This window comes from Coffea eugenioides, chromosome 11 (genome assembly GCF_003713205.1).
Source record: "Coffea eugenioides isolate CCC68of chromosome 11, Ceug_1.0, whole genome shotgun sequence".
Classification (NCBI taxonomy): domain Eukaryota; kingdom Viridiplantae; phylum Streptophyta; class Magnoliopsida; order Gentianales; family Rubiaceae; genus Coffea; species Coffea eugenioides.
In genome coordinates, this window is record NC_040045.1 from 49,837,210 (window position 1) to 49,855,844 (window position 18,635).

The window sequence follows — 18,635 nt, forward strand, 5'->3', positions numbered from 1 at the left end:
GAACTCCTTTGACCAAAAAAATTCCGAAAGTCTGTCAATCCCGTTTGGATTACACTTTGTTTTTTTTTTTTTGGAGTTTTTCTAAAAAAAAATAAAAATGTAGTACGCAAGGGGTGAGGCCCTGAAAATAAAATGCGTTAATTTAGAATTTAAAGGAAAAAAAAATAAAAAGACGCTGCTGAAGGCTTTTGCTCCTTTGGCTCCTCACGAATACCGAGTATTCTCAACACTCTTTTCAGGGTCAAATTTAAGTTCTGTTCCACTTTTGGCAACGTGGGAAGGCAAGATAGACAATGAATGCTCTCATTTTCCATTTGTCTTTCAACTTTATTTACTTGCTCATGCTTGTAAATTGGCTTAGCGTTCTTTACACACAGTTCAAAGTCGTGATTCGTGAAAGTTATTAGAAGTATGCATTGAGCATTGGTGATGATGTTATACTCATAAAGAAGCTGTTCAGTATACACCACTACAATTACTGACAATTCATTCGAGATTATCAAACTGGTAGTATATTCTAGTGCAAAAGCAACAAGTAATCATGATCAAACTGATGGTGCAGCTTAATCTTAATTTGCTTTACGGGAATGAAAAACTGCTGGATGATCAAAGGCATGCATGCCATGATCTTCTTTTACAATGTAACGTACGAAGACGATGCTGGCAAAGAAACCTGAATAGGGTTATGTTGGTATAGACCACCTACTTGTGAGAAGAATGGTGTACTTATGGGCCGAGCATACATCAGAAGAAAAAAAAACATGGGATTATACCTGCAAAATTCTTCAGAAATCAACCAGTTGCAAAGAATGAATATGATGGATGGATGTATGTGTTCTTTCTCTTTTCTAGTACTTTAGCTGTATATGATGTCTCTTGAATTCTCCACTGGTTCTCCCCGCGAAGAATGACTATGGCAGCATGAGTAAACTCGTCAGACTTGGTTAATTAGCCACATCATTTTATGGTTTTTTTTTTAAAAAAAAAAAGTTCGACTATGACCACCAAAAAACAAAAAAAACAAAAAAAAAAAGTTAAAGCAGAAACAACCTTTTGGTGCTAAGAACCGAGTATAGTAGCATCTCTATAGCCATATCATCTGGGAATTTTGAAGGTTGATGGTAGCTGTACAAAATTACAAATCATTATCTGCACATCATCTTTTACATGTGAAGTTAGTCGAAGTTTAACTATTTATGAGTTGATAGCTTGATTTATGAAGGTCTTTCGTGGAATTGGATCTTTTTTTTTTGTTTAATATATAATGTTAATATATTGTGTGTGTCACGAGGTGGGGATTTGGTAACCTTATCACATCATATCCTATGGTGGGCTCTTTTTTTTTTTTTTTTGCTTTGAAAAGGAATGTCATGGCTTTCTACCACCAAGGTTTGTCCATAAAATTTAATGGATAACCATGTAAAAAGCGTGACAACTTAACATCAGAATTTTGTCATTCTTCTTCTCCCACATTCCAATTCTTCATAATTAATCATGGCAATTGATAAGGATATATATTGCATATTTAACCAGCTCTTGTTTTGAGTTGTGACAATCCACTAGTTATTCTGGTAACCTGTGCTTGGCTTCTCTTTGGTCCGAGTGAAAACTACTGCCATTATCTTATTAGTATGGCATTAATAAACTTTAGGAAGCGTAATTTTCTTTCTGTTCAGATTGTCCTCGACTAGTAATTTTCACTATTTTATTCTTAATCAGGATGATGTGCGAATTGTAATTCATTCATCGCCACCTCACCCTTTATCTTCTTGATTTTGGTTCTGTTTACATTTCTATTTGTAATAAAATGTTGGTGCACAAGCTAGCAGCGTGAGTAAACACCTCTTTGGATCCCTTGACACAGCTTTTTGGATCCATATATATATATGCTTCCGGCCTAGTTGTGATGGATGAACACCAAAAGAACTGCAACTGAATTTCAACTTGATCCCACTGCAATTTGCTTACATTCAAAATTTTTTTTGGCTATTGTGTTCAATTAGAATTTGGCCACCACAATAAAGCGCAATAAAACATGTATTACTTAATTTCTTAAGTATCAATAAGGCGTAATTAAGTCAAGATTAAAGACTTGATCAGCAAAACAAGAGCAATGCAGAACCCGAAGAAAACTGCGAATTCGTCATGCCTTTGATAATGATCAGTGGAAGTATATTTAAAGAATGCATCGGAAGCATGTTGTCAATCACAATGATTCTGTCTTCTATCACCTGAACTTTTCTGCACTTTAGAGTGCTTTATTTGCTCTTTCTTTGACCACCCCCTAATTTTCAATAGCTACTAAAACGATGAAATTGACTGATCTTATTATTGGTTTGACATGTATATATGAAAAACCACCCCTTAATTTTCAATAACTACTAAAACCATGAAATTGACTGATCTTATTATTCGTTTGACATGTATATATGAAAAACCATAAGGCATTTCTGCCTGAATGAATGCAGAAGAGGTTCTTGTGATCCACCAAAGAGTTTAAACTTTGTAAATGTTTTGAAGAATCCTACTTTATTAAAATGTGTCGTACCAGTGAATGTTGTAACAATCTCTTTCTGGGTAAAATGTCGTAGAGACATTTCCTAGATCCATATTTTTTTGATCTAAAATGTCCCAAAAGGTGTCCAGATGGTCATGCTGCAAGCAATATGGTAATAACTATGTCTTGCTTATCTAGTTCCTTCAAGCAATTATATTGCTTGACTGCTGATCATGAGAATGCCATAGTTTAAAATGTCCTTAAACCTCGATTACATAAGGTTGCAGAGAACCTAATTCAATCTTGGTATTGCACAGTTGGATCAGGAGACGAAGTTGCGCATGAGACTCGGGATAGGAGTCCTTAATAAGTTGACAGAAACAACAAGAAGCAAATTCTCTCAGTTTCAAATTTTTTGGATGGGTTTCATAATCTCATTGTTATAAGTTTTTGTTGTATAACATGTAAATTAAATCAACTATCTTTAAAGTAGTTGATCACCAAGAGACTCTCTTTCGATCCCTTGATACATATATATATAACATGTAAATTAGGGCAATGTTCGGTGGCCATACATCATACATGATGTTAAGAACGATTTCCACACTGTAATATATCTTAAATTTTAAAGTTTGAACATCTTGACTGCAAATCCTCAGAAATGGTTGCTTGCCCTTTTCCAAAACTTTTCTGCATTGTTGATTTTCAATTCATATAAAATAATAAATAGCAATATAAGTTTGCATGCCACGTTCTTAATCTCTGGCAGAGACATGATCTTTGGTATTCCTTCATAAGGATCCTGTCCGTCCTTAGCTTTATGTCAGGTTGAAGCCACCATTGAATCTTTCTCATCATCTGTGTGACCCTACCTGATGGACTCCACAATACGGGGAAGGACCAACAGTACATTTAGATTTTAGGGTTTTGGAGCCATCCATTTCCCGCAATCCCAAATCCACTCCCTTTTCTTAAATCATTCCTGAATCTAATTTAATGTATAGTTGCAAAATAGAGAATGCCATTGGACTAATGTCATAGTTATTTAATTTGAATTCGAACACTAAGTTTTATATATGCAACATGTATCTAAATTCATTAATGTATATATTAACGGTGCATAGGAGGGGGGGCAAATTGCCCATATTGTGCAACGACTAATTGTTTTTCTGGTACAAGAAATAGGTAAAAATGTAGATACACTACTGCAAACTTATGGGCGGAGAACATTGCAGCCCCGTCAAATTATACGATTTGATATAGACAAATACGAAAAAAAATTAGAAGATCAGTACACATGCATTGATTAGATTTGTTTACAAACTTTTACTAACAAGAGATGCTGCTGCTACTACTACTTGAAATCTAATTGATGATACATTGCGCTTTTTGTGTTACAAGAACATGTGAGCTTAGAAAGGAGAAGGAATATTCAAAATTTGGCTAATTTTTAGTCCGCAAACCTATGGAAGTGACGATAAAGATGAGGAAGGATTGAGAAAGGGAATCATTGACAGCATTATTAACATGCAAAAGTTGCAATAAGCCGTACCTCTTCACCCACTTGAAATTAACGAAAGTTAGAGGAGGTCGGGACCCGATCAAAGCTGACCTGCCGCTTAAAGGGAGACATGGATCGAGACCCTTTGTAGAATGTGGAATGTTGAACTCAATTATTTCACCATTCCATTTCCGTGCATTGCTCCCCATACGAATGTCTCCTCAATGTTTAATCTATGAATATCATAGGCACGGCAGTCCTCATTTCACCAAACGGGCAGGCTTAATTTCCTCCCATATCTACTGTTTTTTTTTTTTGGTCAAGCATTGTGGCAATTTCAATTAGTATAAAGTTTACCGTCATTTTCTTGCCCCTTTTTTTTGTTTAATCATCACTGAATAAATCTATCACTCACTAAGAAGAAAGAGCAAACTTGAAGTTACGTCAATTATGCGTTTTAGCAATATCGCTGTACGTATGAAATAGCAGGGGTTATTAAGGGTTTGTGTGTTTGTTATTTTCAGTCTCGCTGTCTTTCGGAGTAAGTTACATGATCTAGCCACAAATAGAGTACTTAGTTACGTTGTTAACGTCATTAAACCTTTCTTTTGGAGTTATTTGAAAGTTCACCTACAAGTTAAGGAATTAAATTACCAAACTGAACAAATTATAGAGAACTTGGTTTAATAGTTACTTAGGGTTGAAGTTTCAGAATTGAAAATTTCTGGATTTAATTCTCCTTTCCTCCTCCGTTATTCTTAAAACTCACCCTGCTCATGCTCCAAAAAAAAAAAAAATTTCTTGTGAATAAGGATCCCTTCACTCGATCTCAGTGTAAAATGGTCATTTTAATTTCTTTTACACTCTACTGTAACTTCTTTACCTACCACCTAGAATTTGTTTACACCATACTCTAACTCATTTATACCACCCAAGAACAATTAATCTAAAATTTATTTATACCGTACTCTTTAACTTATTCATACTTGTGCCCAGGAACAAACAACAGTAACTTATTTGGAAAGGGACATCGATCCCAAATGCTTCCTTCCCAGGAAGGAATCAGGAGAAAACTAAAGAAAATAATGAAGGAGAAAGGGAGGAGCCAGGGTGAGAACATAGAGCCCGAGGGTCGAGGAGGTTCACTGAAGGCGAGACCTTATCATCTCTTCTGGAATGCCCACCTATCGCGCAGTACTCGGCCACAATCAATCTCTCAGGTCATTTTCAGCTCGCCGCTACCCCTCAAGTCCCCACCATAACAATAATGGACGTAGTATATCAAAAAAAAGAGTTAGTGAGTCGGTCAAGCGCTAGAGCCCCCATCAGTCCTTAGTCGTGATCAGGGCGTGTTTATCATGTATTCGCCGAGCACTGATGTCCTTGTTCTATCAGGGTCTCCATCAGAATGAAGAGTTCTGTGCTGTGAAGTGTGAAGTCTGAGGCCGTCTCCCATCCGGACGGCACGCGCGGTCAGGTCATGCCCGTATCAGTTGTCGTTTGTTTGGATAAAAGGCTAAATGAATGAATAAGCTAGCTGCATGTACATATATATGTATGTATATGTTGTTGCTACAAAATTTTACAACTGCGTGCCAAGACCAGGCCAGGTTATACCAATGTCATAGGCATAGTGACAATTATGCTACACCAGCCACCAAACAACGTTTCAGTGTTACAGAAAACAAGAACTTATTCTGCTTTGCTGCCCAAAGGCAGTCTCGGTTCCTCCATATTTAGACCCAAGTTCCATTTATCACTGAACTGTCACTTGCAATGTGCATTCCACAATAAAGATGTTTTGCGATTTTCATTCTTTCTTTTTGTGTTCCCCGATAATTTTTGGGGGAAAGAAAACATGGGCTTTTTCTCATTGAGTGCCTTTTTCATTTTCCAACAGTGTTTCGACATTCTTTCTAATTTTTACAGGATCTTTTATATTCTGGCGGGGATGCTATTTATTGAATTAGACAAATCCAGTTTTCTGATTCCCATCTAAATCTCGAGCTTTTGGCGAATGAAAACTAGGCCAACTAAAAAGCGTCTGATTATAGTTTGGATCGTTGCGATCAAATTACGACGTCGTAATTTCCTTAACTAAGAGGAGTATGTAATTAGTTTCAGCTTGTGACTGTGGTAATCTAATACTTGCTTCGTCCTATATATTTAGTTATATTTGGAGATATGTGCTTTTTATGCATGGTATACTCCACCAAAAAAAAAAAAAATTTCTTTTGTTCCACTTTTGCCTTTAATCATGTGCTACTTAAGGTAAAAAGTAGAAAGCAATCTCACTCACCATATTTGTTTTTGAGTAAATATTATATACACTGACAATATATGCATTATCACCATTAGATTCATGACATGTGTATAAAAATTGAATTTCAAATTCAAATTTTACATAGTTGTCATTCATCCAACTCTGAAAGTGTATATATCGTGAGTATAGGAAAGATTAATCCTTTGTCTTTGAGTATGCATCATTAATGAAAGGGCATAAAGGAAATTTCAGAGTATAAAATAGTTAAAAATGTCAAACATGACAAATATTTTGAAATAATCAAAAAAAAAAAAAAGTATGACACTTGCAATGGAACAACGAAGAAGGGTTGCAAGAATCAAAGAAGGTGACACAACGCGATAAGGTATGAACATGGATTAAACTGAACAAAAAATGCGGTATGATATATAGAGACATCTGAGGTGTGAAATCACCCGACCATTTACCCTACCAATGGTGAGCTCCGAACCAAGTCCTTCCAGAAATAGTACTAGTAAACACCAATGGCGGGGGGCAAATTTGGAGCCATGACTTTCGGGCAGTGCAAATTCTTGTTGTGGGGGTTGGCGACGTGGGGCTCGGCCTTTACACGTACTTCCATGTGATTTGTTCTCTCCTTAAACTCGTAATGATTGTATATGAACAGCATCTTCATGTAGGAAGCACGAAGCCTAATCAAACATTATCCTTCCTTGCTAGAAACTTGATTGCCATCATCATTAATTTATATATCAATTCGATCCCACTTCAGCATGAATAATTAGCCATGCCAACATTAAAAGAATCAAAGCAAGATACCATTCATCAAAAGCGCATCTACTAACTTATATTGGTTCAAAGTTTGGAATAGGCTTAGTCACTGGAAGACGCTTAATTAGGATTTAGGTCGCTCTCAATTCAAAAGGATCTTCAAACCATTGTCTTCCACGTGTTCGGTTTCCGAGCTTGACCAAGACTATAGCCACATGTTTAAATTTCCAAATCACTTCCTCATAAGCATTTTGCTTATGAAAAAAAAAAAAAAACTATCTTTACCATTTAGACAGAAAAATAAGAAAAATACAGCTCCTATATGATTAAACATTCAGAAGGTGAAATTAGTTCATTCTCTTGCTATAACTGATAAAAGAAAAAATAAGATGGTGGTTTATAGGGAGTACAGATAAGCTTCTTTTCTTCCTTTTTTTTTTTAACATAGGAGGAGAAAAAAAGGTACAAAAATGCAAGCCATTAATTCTCATGTATGAAGCAATTTGCGGGTTACTATTTGGAAAAGGAGAAAGGTCCAATTATCCTTCTGAAAAGCCACAAGCAGAAAGAAACTACGTGCCAAAATCCAATACCGCTGGTTAATTTTCAGATATACACGACAACAGGTCTCTATTTATGGTTTTATTCTGGGGTGACTGACTCATGACTATCTTAAAGCTTGCCTAGTATCCCTTCCTGTGTTGTTTTATTGTTGCCACATGAACTTCGCCTCACAAAAGCCAAAACTCCAAAACCTATCCAATTCAACTGATCGATCAACGAGCAAAGGCAAGCAACCATGTTTCGGTCTCTCGTGATCAACTATTTCTACATTCTTCACCTTTTTTGCTAAAACAGCACCAAAAAAGAAAGAAAAAGGGGGAAGATAGGGAGGCTAACTTAACTTCTCTTTTCTTCTTCTCCTGTTTTTGGATTCTTGTAGATTTACAAAGAAGAAAACGATGATTCAAGAACTGTTAGGGGAAGCTGCATCCGGAGTATTAACTGGGGGAGAAAGATCAAAGCTGCCCGTTGATAATGGGGTCTCAGGAGTCTCGTCAGCTTCTCCCTCTCTTTCACCTTCTCCTACACCTTCCCCTTCGCCATCTCCGTCACCGTCACCGTCACCTTCTTCTTCCGCAGTCACCCTTCCTCCTCCTACAGGCTCATCCACTCCGGAGAACCTCAGGTGTCCGCGTTGCGATTCTACCAACACCAAGTTTTGTTACTACAACAACTACAACCTCACCCAGCCTCGTCATTTCTGCAAGACGTGTCGCCGTTATTGGACTAAAGGAGGTGCGCTGCGTAACGTTCCCATCGGAGGCGGTTGCAGGAAAAACAAGTCTGCCATGATAACCTCATCAGTTATCAAGTCAAGTGCTGGAAAGTTCAAGACCATGGCAACAGAAATGGGAAAATCCAGTTTTCTGAGTGCCTTCGAACATGAGCTCTCTTCCTCTTCTCCATCATCAAACCCTATTCTGTGGGCGTCACCTCAAAACTCTCATTTGTTCTCTTTACTGAAAGCTAACCAAAGCCCTAACCCTAACGCTAGTCCCATGTCCAATAGTGTTGTTAATACTAGCATGAAAAAGGAGGAGGCAGCCATGCCTGCAGGGTGCTACTCCCTAAATGCTTGTAGCAGAATGGTTGGGTTTGATTCAGAACTCGGCCAGCAGGTTCCTTCAGTTGGTCTTATCAGTAGCAGCTCCGGCTGGAGAAACAGTGAACAACATCAGCAGCAGCAGATTGGTTTTGTACTTGGCCAAGGAGAATTCACTGGAGTTCAAGATTTTTACCAAAGGCTTAGATCATCAAGAAATTGTACTTATCCAGATCATGCTCCGGTAGTCCTGGGTAATGTAGTTTCCTCTTCTTCATCGTCGTCTTCCAGTATCCAAGTTTTAGACTCAGCTCCGGTTGCTGTAGCTGAATCCGGCTACTGGAATTCCATCCTTTCGTCGTGGTCTGATATGCCTACAACTAATGGCGCATATCCCTGAGAGTAAATTACTGTACTCTTTCTTCTTTTTCTTTTTCTTTTTTTTTTCTTTTAAAAAAGGGTTTTTTTTTTTTTAATTTCTTCAGTGTCTAGTGTTTGTTGTCTTTATTGGGGTTATTTGGTTAGAATTTGTTTCTATATATTACTACTACCAGTGATAGTTTCCTTCCTGTTCCAGAGTGTACTTGTGTTTTACGGGGTGTTTGATTTGTAAGGACAAACCAAGAATTTAGAAGTTTAAAAACGACGAATTTTAATTAAGTAGGTGATCCTAATTACTACTTTTTAATGTTGTTATACGAGAAACACATGATCCAAATCCTCTACATATGCATGCAAATGAAGATTCGTATATATCTTAGAAGATATCTTGGGACTGCTTCAATTTACTTCACAAGTCTGGAAAAGCATGCAGCTAAAACAAATTTTGACATGGGAGAATAATAACTTATCGTCTTGGTTTTCTCAAACTTCAGACCTTCGCTTTACGTTTAACTTAACATTTGTGAAGGTGACGGTGGTGTAAGGGCGGGTTTTGCCGTTTACGTACATTGATGGGTTATTTGTTTCTTTGTGGCTTTTGAAAAAGCAGTCTTTCGAAATATATTCTTCCGAAACCAGAAAAAGTGATTCTTTCAGTGGGAAAGATGGCACCTGCAGCACTAAAGTAACAAAATTACCAGTCATTAGATTCCTGATTCCGCTAAAATATTAGGCAAATCTGCTTATATGTAGATTACAGGAAGTCAGACTGCTTCTGAGCAAATCCTACTTAATTAGAATACTATCCATGTGATTCAGACAATCTGATTTTGCTTCTTTCTTTTTTTTTTTTTGGGTTGGGGGGGGAGGGTTTGAGAGGGTGTATTTTAAAATGACAATATGATAGTGTTTAACTCAGAACAATAGTGATATTAATCACTTTCTCCTGTCACTGATTGATATTAACCATCATAGGGGGCATGATATGCCTCTCGTCATTGGTCTTTTAGCACAATGTATATAAAAGGTTGAGATTTTTCCTGATAGGTCGTATTTTCGTATATAAGTATCTTGGGATTATTAGCAAGTTTAAAATGGAAAGTGTTCAACAAAATTTTTGGGGTACAAAGGGGGTATTGAGCAGAGTACAAGGTCATAAAAAGTGGATTCAGTTCTGTTTTTCCTTGTATTCTTTTCCTCGTTCACTCAATTTCTTGAACAATGTTTTTATGGACTTGGATCCTCTCTAATGAATTCTCCCTCTATTTGCTACAATACACATTTGAATATATAACATGTGTCTTCGTTCATTAACAAGGGTTAGAATTAGTCAAATTAAAATGATCTTGTCTCTTCTTAATGATTGAAGATACATGCCATCTATCCAGATGTGCATGATAAGAAATCGAGATAGAATTCACTGGAGAGGAGTCAAATCCTGTTTTTATTTTGTTCTTTCAAAAGTGGCAGGAACAATGCGAGAAATAAAGAGTGATGTGGATGATTGCTGAATATTAGTATTAATAATTATAAACTAAAAACAAAGACCTCAACTTTCTACGTACATTTCCGAATATAAGAAATTTTTTTTAAAAAAAAATTGGTCTTCGAGCTGTAAAAGGAACGAAATTCATGGATCCAGATGATAACCTAATTAGTTTTGGTGAAGCCCCGATCGACGTAAGTGGACAAAGAAATTGAAATCAATTAAGTAGTTAGTCGCAATTTCCCTTTGGGATTTGACAAGTGGGGTTACCGATTAGGGCCACTCGGACGGGGTGGTCCCTTTATGGGCCAATTGGATTTTCATTATGACCGGAATTGGGCCTCCCAGCACGATGGAAGGCCTTTCTTCTCCTTTTTTTTTTTTGTGATTTATTTCACCATATCCGCCTTTTTTTTTGGTTATAAAGTTTTCTTTCATGCGCGAAGTAGAAGTCTTCTTTCAAACAACAGCAGCAGCAGCAGCTGTCACGTTACCTTGCAAAGAAGGGCATAAGCTACCCATTTTATGATGAAGACTATAAAGACATCTGAATTGGCAATGGTAACGGAGGAATTGGTTCCATTTCACATCCTTTTTCTTCTCGACAGTCACGCCCTCGTAACTGAAGCAGAAGGGGGGGGGGGGGCAAAAATGGGAGAGAAAACAGAAAAAGAAAAAGAATTTGGAGTGCAACTACAGGCGACTAGGCCTTGGCCTTGCCACAGAGCAACGCATTGTCTGGAATGTCATACTCAGTGTAAAGATTCCTGTCCTAAATAGCGCCTTGGCCAGATTTGAGATCTCAAGTTCCACATACCCTTGTTGTCCATTGATGTCAAAATTGCAGTCCATCCGTTGGGATATACCTGAATAAGCATGCCACCACATACCCTAGTCAAATGCGTGCATCTAATGCGGTGGCGGAGCCAGAAAAAATTCTCAACGAAAACAAAAGCAACACTAAAATTTTTTACCTACTCTTTTTCTAGTTTTTTAAGCAAAAAAAATAGTCTCCAACAAGTTGAAATGAAAAGCCTTTTTTTTAGTTTATTTCAAATGGAATTTTGTGGCCCACATATTCTTTTAAAATATTAGTTCATAAACCAAATTAAATCACCACAGTGAAATTTAAGGCCCCCAGTGCCCCCACCTTAAATTCGCCACTGATCTAATGCCCGCTTAACCTAAATTGCTGAACAAACCATAACTATATAATTTAACCCAAAAAAGAAAAAGAAAATTGGCAGAGGGTTGCTTGCATTTACCTGAACGGTATTCCTGGTGGTAGCATCAACAAGATTGTAGAGTTTCCTCATTGTAATGTTCCATTGTCCACCACCATACCTGGATCAGTTAATAAGAAACAGTCAGTCGTTAGTTATACTCGAACTGTATGGATTTTAATGAGGTAAAGCGGAAATTAAAAGCAAAAGCAAAAGCCGGAATTTAAACCCCAAAAAAAAAATATTAATGTGGGGAAGAATAGAAAGCTTATTAATTACCCGACAGCCCAGAAATCAAAGCCAGCAAGATGGTAAGATTGTAAATTGTTCTCATTGTTCTGGAAAACAACTTCCATGTAATCGTGAAGAGTGATGCCAAAGACGGAGACGCCTTGAGCTGCGGGGGCAGAAGTAGGGAAGTCCTTGATTGCGTCCAACACGAACACGCCAGAAATGTTGAAGTAGTCAGCAAGCTTCAATGGAGTGCTTGGGTTCACGTAAGAAACCCCGTTAAGCGCATACCGTTTCTTGCCAGAAATCTGTGGGGCAGAGTTGGCTAGCACTATTTTTCTCACAATTGGTATGGTTCCATAATGATATGACCCTTGAGGATTTGGCCTAGCAGCGTTGGCTGTCAAATTCCATCTTCACCACAGTTCAACACACCCCCCAAAAAGAAAAAAAGGACAACTCGATTACAACAATTTTCGATGAGGGATTTCAAGAGAACAAATTAATCTCATGGCTAGCTTCCGAATTACAAAGTCGTTATCTAATAAAAATTGGTGTTGACGATGTTCATAAATTTGCACCAGTTAGCTGGCCTAGCTAGGTACCTGACAGTCCTTGCTTGCCGCATAGACCAGTGAAATTGGCCTGCGGGTGCGGAGGGCAATGGTCCGGCGGGTTGGGTGGTAGAACCATCGTAATGAAGGATCGCCGTTGCAGTCAGAAGAGGCTTTGTAAAACGACTGGAGGCCACTATGTAATAATCCTTGAGGATAGAAGGGCGTAGGGTGACCAGGAAAGTGGAGGATTGGCCTGGATGAACGTCCAGCGACTCGTAGGAATCTTGCATGGTGTGGGATCCTTCGACTTCTACTAGGACTAAGGTATGACCTTGGATTCTAAAGTTAATTGAACTTACTAGGCACAAGTTTGAGACCCTAATCAAGTAGGTTTGGCCTGTAATTGAGAACAATATATCACATGTACTATCAGTTCTATGTAAACCGTGGAACGGATAAAAACGTGGAAAAACGAATACCCCATTTCAATTAGGTGCATGCAGGATTACCTTTGATTCCGGTGAACTTAGTAGATTTTGGACTGCCATTGATAAGAAGGCCATCGGGGGGAGGAAATGGTTTGCCATCGTCCAATATTTTCTGTAGTACCTGGAAGCTTATAACATTAAGACTTCTTCTTCTAACCATAATCCCGTGTCCGGGGAAAAAGAGAAAATTTTACAAAAGGGGACATATTAAGAATGAACGAAAGAAACCGACTGGTAGCAAACCTTGTTATCCTTGTTCCACCAGTCACTGACGAGCAGAGTAAATTCATCATATGGTTTTGGATAAGGTATAGGTATGACGGACCTAGCCACAATATTGAATCCTCCGAACCCACCGGCCGCTCTGTGCATCAAGGTGGATGGGTAGTAATTGTAGGTTCCGATTTGATCCTTCATTTGCATTTTGTAAGTCCAATTGGAATTAGGAGGAATCGGGCAATTGGTTCCCAGTACTCCATCTTCCCATGAACTCTTTCTTTGTTTGATACCGTGCCTAGTTTGGCCATAAACCAAACAACAAATCTAAAGTCACTTTTTGGAACAGCAATTTTTAGTCGAGATAATATGATAGGTCTGTGTAGTGGACGCTATTGGTAACACACAAACCCGCCAAAAGCACGCTAGGATATGTAGAAGATCATGAACACTAACCAGGTAATAAGGAAAGGCTCATCTAGCTTGTTGATGACATCAACTATGATGTTGTCATTGGTAATGCAACTAATGGTAGGACCGGGAAATTGCCCGTTGATAAGAATCCCCTGATATATGCAAACGGAGTGGTAACAAATACTAATAATATTAGAAATTGTATGATAATTAGGAGTTGCATGCTTCGTAATTATTTATTTTTAACGAGGGAAGAATGGAATTTAAAAGGCGAGGAGGGGGAAGGGGACTTTGAGCACATACTTTGTTAAAATTATTAAAACCTTTGTTAAATTTTTTTTTTTTTTTAAAAAGGAAGGGTAAAGTAATCTTGCACTACAAGTGTGAAAATTTACCCTTTGCTCGACACCTAAAGGAGCAATTTGTCCGTACGTAATAACCCATGTAAAAAATCTGTATGGATCTTCAGCTTTCACGTAAGAAGTACTCAACCAAGCCGAGAGACCAAGACAAATGCGGAGCAAAATAGCCCCTCTCATTTTCAATGAGAATTTCTCGAACAAATTAATCTCTGCCACCAAGAAGGAAATAAATAAATAAATAAAGAGTTTCGTATTACAAGTCCACGAAATGAAAAACCCTATGAATTTTGACGTTAAACGTCTGCCAAAAATAAGCCGAAGGATTCATTAAGTACTTACTGGAAGAAGCAAAATGAACAGGAAACCAATGGAGCCTCCTCAAATGCTACTACTAAGATTGTGGAAGCCTCCTCAAATAAGTGAGGAGGATTGGGGTGATAGGAGACAAAGTACGCAGGGGAAAAACACTTGTATATAACGAGAGACGCTGCGTATAACATCAGCAATGCCAAGACGACGGCTCAGATTTCGAAGAGAAATCGAAGCTTTTTCACGCCGCACTTCATGCTCATTAGTGCTGCTTAATTTTAATTTTTTTTTTCTGCATTGCTGCGAACTTCACAGGCTTAATTAAGCTTAAGAACAGGTTAACTAGTGGTTGATCAGTTTGACTACACTTTCTTGTAAGTTTCAATTGAGGGAAATTCAACTGAATTCTGCGTTGAATTTTGCATGCATGGGCTTTGTCGGTGATGAGAGTAATGAAGTAGTAAAAGTAAAGAAAAAAGGCGAGAACAACGCAGCCTGGAGCGGATCAACTCATCATTATATTAATCAGATGTTTTAAGGTTTACGATGGATAATCAGATGTTTAGAACAGCTAGTACTACCATCTTAGTAATTAGGGTGTCACATATCAATCACATGGAAGCATAAAAACTAGGATTAGGACAAAAGTGAGGCTTCCAATCCATGGATGATGAATCCAGCAGCACAGACTCCCGACTAGGGCTGCAAACGAGCCGAGTCGAGCCGAGTCGAACTTTGAGCTAATCGAGCCGAGTCTCGACTAAATTTTACCAAACTCGAACTCGAGCTCGAGCTCGACGAGCCAGCAATTTTCAAGCTCGAGCTCGACTCGAATCAAGTCGAGCCGAGCTCAAGTCGAGCTCGAGCTCGAAAAAAATAAAAAATAATTATTTTATTTTTTAAAAATAAATAAAATAATATTTTTTTCTTAATAAATAATAAAATATTAAGGATATATACGTAATTTTACTATGAAAATAAAAAATAAAAAATATATATATATAATATACATAATTTTATTATTAAATAAAAATAAAAAAAAATATATATATATATATACTCAAGCTCGCGAGCCTTCTGAGCTCGAGTTTGATTCGAGCCGGCTCGAGCTCGACTCGAGCTTGACTCGAGCCGCTCGCGAGCGGTTCGATTCGTTTACAGCCCTACTCCCGACTCCCGGCCCTTCTTTCTGGGGTCTCGTGATCGGAATTAACTGCAGCTTGCCACTTGACGACATTTTCTATTCGTATTTGGTTTAGGCATCTAAAGCTCCATTCAGGCAAGTGCCAGGCTTAAATTAAACTCTAAAGGAAGTTCAAGAACTCTTTCTAGTCTCTCTTCTCTGGGCATATTTTTTGACTTCTTTCCCGCCTATGCTCCATCACTTTTGCTTGGACACAAGGACATTTTGCTCAAGATTAGTTCTTTTTGTTAGGCATGTTCGATGCCCAAATAGTCGATGAATTGAAATGGTACTAGCTATATATAGCTAGTATTATGTCTTTTTTTTTTAATTAAATGTATTGATACTTTGAAGTTTTGAGAACATAATTAATGTTATACATTCAGGGTCCGTTTGTTTCGGGTGAAAATGTTTTTCAGGAAAATATTTTCCTAATTTTTCGTGTTTGGTTGCACAAAAGTTACTGAAAACATTTTCCTATGTAAAATATTTTCACTCATCTTATGGAAAACAACTTCCCTTCCAAACTTACTGAAGTTGTTTTCCGAAATGCATGCATCCCGCCTGTAGTATGTTCCAAACTTACTGAAAACATCTTGTAGTATGTTCTTTTTTTTTTTTAGTGTAAACAGGAGGACTCGAACCCAAGACCTCTTCCTTACACTCCCTCCCCCGTACCACCCAACCCTCCCCCTAGTATATTTAAAATAAAATAAAAAACCTCATCCTACTCATCCTATGCTAGTAATTAATTCTTTTATACAAAAATTTTCAGCAGTGAGAGTGCAAGATATATGTCACAATAAGCATTGCATGTAATTGATATTTGACACTAAATGGCCAGCAATTTGTTTATTGCTTAAGGAGATATTTTTTATTCATATATACATTTCTCCAAGATTTTTTAAAGTTAAACAATGAGATAAATTTTCTTATTTTACATGAGAAGAAGTATGTAGTTATAATGTGTAGAAAGTAAAGATAGAGATAAAAATGAAAATATTTCAAAAGTTAAACAAACACCAGAAAAATGAAGTAAGAAAATATTTTCAATAAGCTAACCAAACACCTGAAAATGATGAAAGGAAAATGATTTTCATGGAAAATTACTTCCACGGAAAATATTTTCTCAAGGAAAACATTTTACTTCCAACCAAACAGACCCTCAAATTCATTATACTGATTGATATCAAATGAGAGACATTAAAAGCACTTAAACAGTGTTCATCTTATATATTAATATATGACGCCTGTGTGTGGAAGTTTAACATAAATTTCACATTTACGTAAACCCCCCCCCCCCCCCCCCCCCAAAAAATCACATTGTTCTCCAGAAGTACTTTTGCTTGTGCTTAAGTGAAATGATGACTTGGGAAATACATTAGTCAAGACAAATATGATGAGTTGAACAACTAGAGCACCCCTAAAACAAAAACAAATGGTACTTAGAAGTAACTTTAATTTTCATGTGCTTCCCCATTTTCGTGCTCCCTCTCCACTTCTTAGATCCTATCTCTCCCTGTTAGAAAAAAAAAAGGGGGGGGGGGGGTTAAATTTGATAGTAACTTTACTTTTCATTTTGCTTAATCGAGCCATCCAGGCTGTACATACTGGATATAAATCTTGCTGCTAGATGTGGATGTATCATCCATTTATTTTGGCAGGAGAACTTACGCATTGCCACAAGGGAAAATGTTAGCACAAAAAATCTCACGCAGCGAAATGTATTTAATTTTGTATAAATCAATAATAAGGCTAGTTGAATGAATAAGGCCTTAACCCTTCACTTTGATAATTGGAACTATAATGGTGAAGCCAAGCTCAAGAATTATAACACAAAAAAACAAGTAAGGTAGGGAGGAAGTAAGGTTTTCAATTGTTAACTTAACTCAAAATTGCAAACTTGCGGATGATTTTCCTCAAGGACTTCAGGTCCTTAAATAGACAAATAAAAAAATCATGTAGAGTATCCCAATACTCGCACCTAAATACAGCCGAATTCTATTTTCTAAACCAATTTTGATACCAATTCTAATTTAGGTATCAAATAAAAAATATAATTCTAAAGTTACTAAACTTCTAAATATTGCTCGGTTTAAATATGTCAATGGGAAAAAAAAAAAAAAGCCCCCAAAAAAGGAAAAATATAAAAGCCAACTATTAGCAATTGCATCGAATTGATTATACGGTAATTTTTTAGCAATGGAGCACATGAGTTTCTTACAATCTACGAGATCAAGTTATAGTGATCCATATAGCCTGCAGTCTCAAGTCCTACTCTTGGGGCCGCAGACTCAATAATAAGAAAGGGAAAATCAATGCATTGACCTTCTTTTGCAACACCCCATTAAATCGAGGTCACGTGATAATGATGGCCATTTAGGACGAAAGTCAATACTTACCAATTCATTTTAATTTATAGCGATACTTTTGGGTAGCTGCAGCGAGCAGCGTCCCTTTTTTTTTTTTTTTTTTTTTTGTTCCGGCAAATAAAGATATTCTTTCATTAATAAGGAACCATCATACATCTAGCTGCCAATGCTAAATCATGAGCCACAGTTGCCTGGCTCCTTAAGAACAGCTCAATTATCTAAGAAGCAAACTCCATGTATAATAATGTACAGTATATTTCAATTACTTGCGCTTTTCTTTCTAACGTTAGAAAAATTATCCACCGAGGAAGAAAAAGTTACGTCTGATTTCTTCGTATTGAGCCTTGTGTTTGAGAAAATTTTTCAATTGAATTGTGTGAGTAGATGATGATCGAACACTAATGAGGTTGGCACAGGAGTGACTACTATGATTGAAGGAAATATTATAGTGGCAGCTTGGTAATGCATGAAAGAAGTTACAACTGTCAACAACTGGACGAAACTGAGGCAATCAAGTTAGCCATGAGTAAACTAGCAGAGAAGAGATGGAGGAAGATCATCATACAGAGCTGTAATGAGCAACTGCTCCAACAAATCCAATCAAGAAGTGCATTAAATATCAAAATGCACACTATAATGTTTGACTGCTCCGTTTCACATGTGCTCTTTTTGCCTTACCACTAAGAATGTTAACCATGTTAGTAATAGAATTAGTGACTATGCTTTAAGCATTTTACATGATGAGGAATCGATTAATCCTCTGTGCAATTATGCA

General features: G+C 37.3%; 2 protein-coding genes across 2 annotated transcripts; one reads left to right on the forward strand and one right to left on the reverse strand.

Moving 5' to 3' along the window:
* The first annotated feature begins 7,721 nt into the window (after window positions 1-7,721).
* LOC113753895 (dof zinc finger protein DOF5.7-like) lies at window positions 7,722-9,079 on the forward strand. Its single transcript, XM_027298171.1, has one exon. The coding sequence runs from the start codon at window positions 7,995-7,997 to the stop codon at window positions 9,036-9,038; it is 1,044 nt and encodes a 347-aa protein (XP_027153972.1). The 5' UTR covers window positions 7,722-7,994; the 3' UTR covers window positions 9,039-9,079.
* A 2,178-nt stretch (window positions 9,080-11,257) lies between these two features.
* On the reverse strand, window positions 11,258-14,173 carry LOC113752824 (L-ascorbate oxidase homolog). The gene is made up of 8 exons (XM_027296878.1): window positions 14,030-14,173; window positions 13,677-13,786; window positions 13,248-13,518; window positions 13,026-13,125; window positions 12,565-12,913; window positions 12,008-12,373; window positions 11,771-11,849; window positions 11,258-11,371 (listed from the first exon to the last, which is right to left on the reverse strand). The coding sequence occupies exons 1-8, from the start codon at window positions 14,171-14,173 to the stop codon at window positions 11,258-11,260; spliced, it is 1,533 nt and encodes a 510-aa protein (XP_027152679.1).
* Between the last annotated feature and the right edge of the window lie 4,462 nt (window positions 14,174-18,635).

Coding starts and splice junctions, on each gene's coding strand:
- LOC113753895 (XM_027298171.1), top strand. CDS start 7,995: ATGATTCAAGAACTGTTAGGGGAAGCTGCATCCGGAGTATTAACTGGG.
- LOC113752824 (XM_027296878.1), bottom strand. CDS start 14,173: ATGAGAGGGGCTATTTTGCTCCGCATTTGTCTTGGTCTCTCGGCTTGG. Junction 12,374..12,564: donor CGGCAAGCAAGGACTGTCAG/GTACCTAGCTAG, acceptor ACTGTGGTGAAG/ATGGAATTTGACAGCCAACG. Junction 11,850..12,007: donor TTTGATTTCTGGGCTGTCGG/GTAATTAATAAG, acceptor TAACTGATCCAG/GTATGGTGGTGGACAATGGA.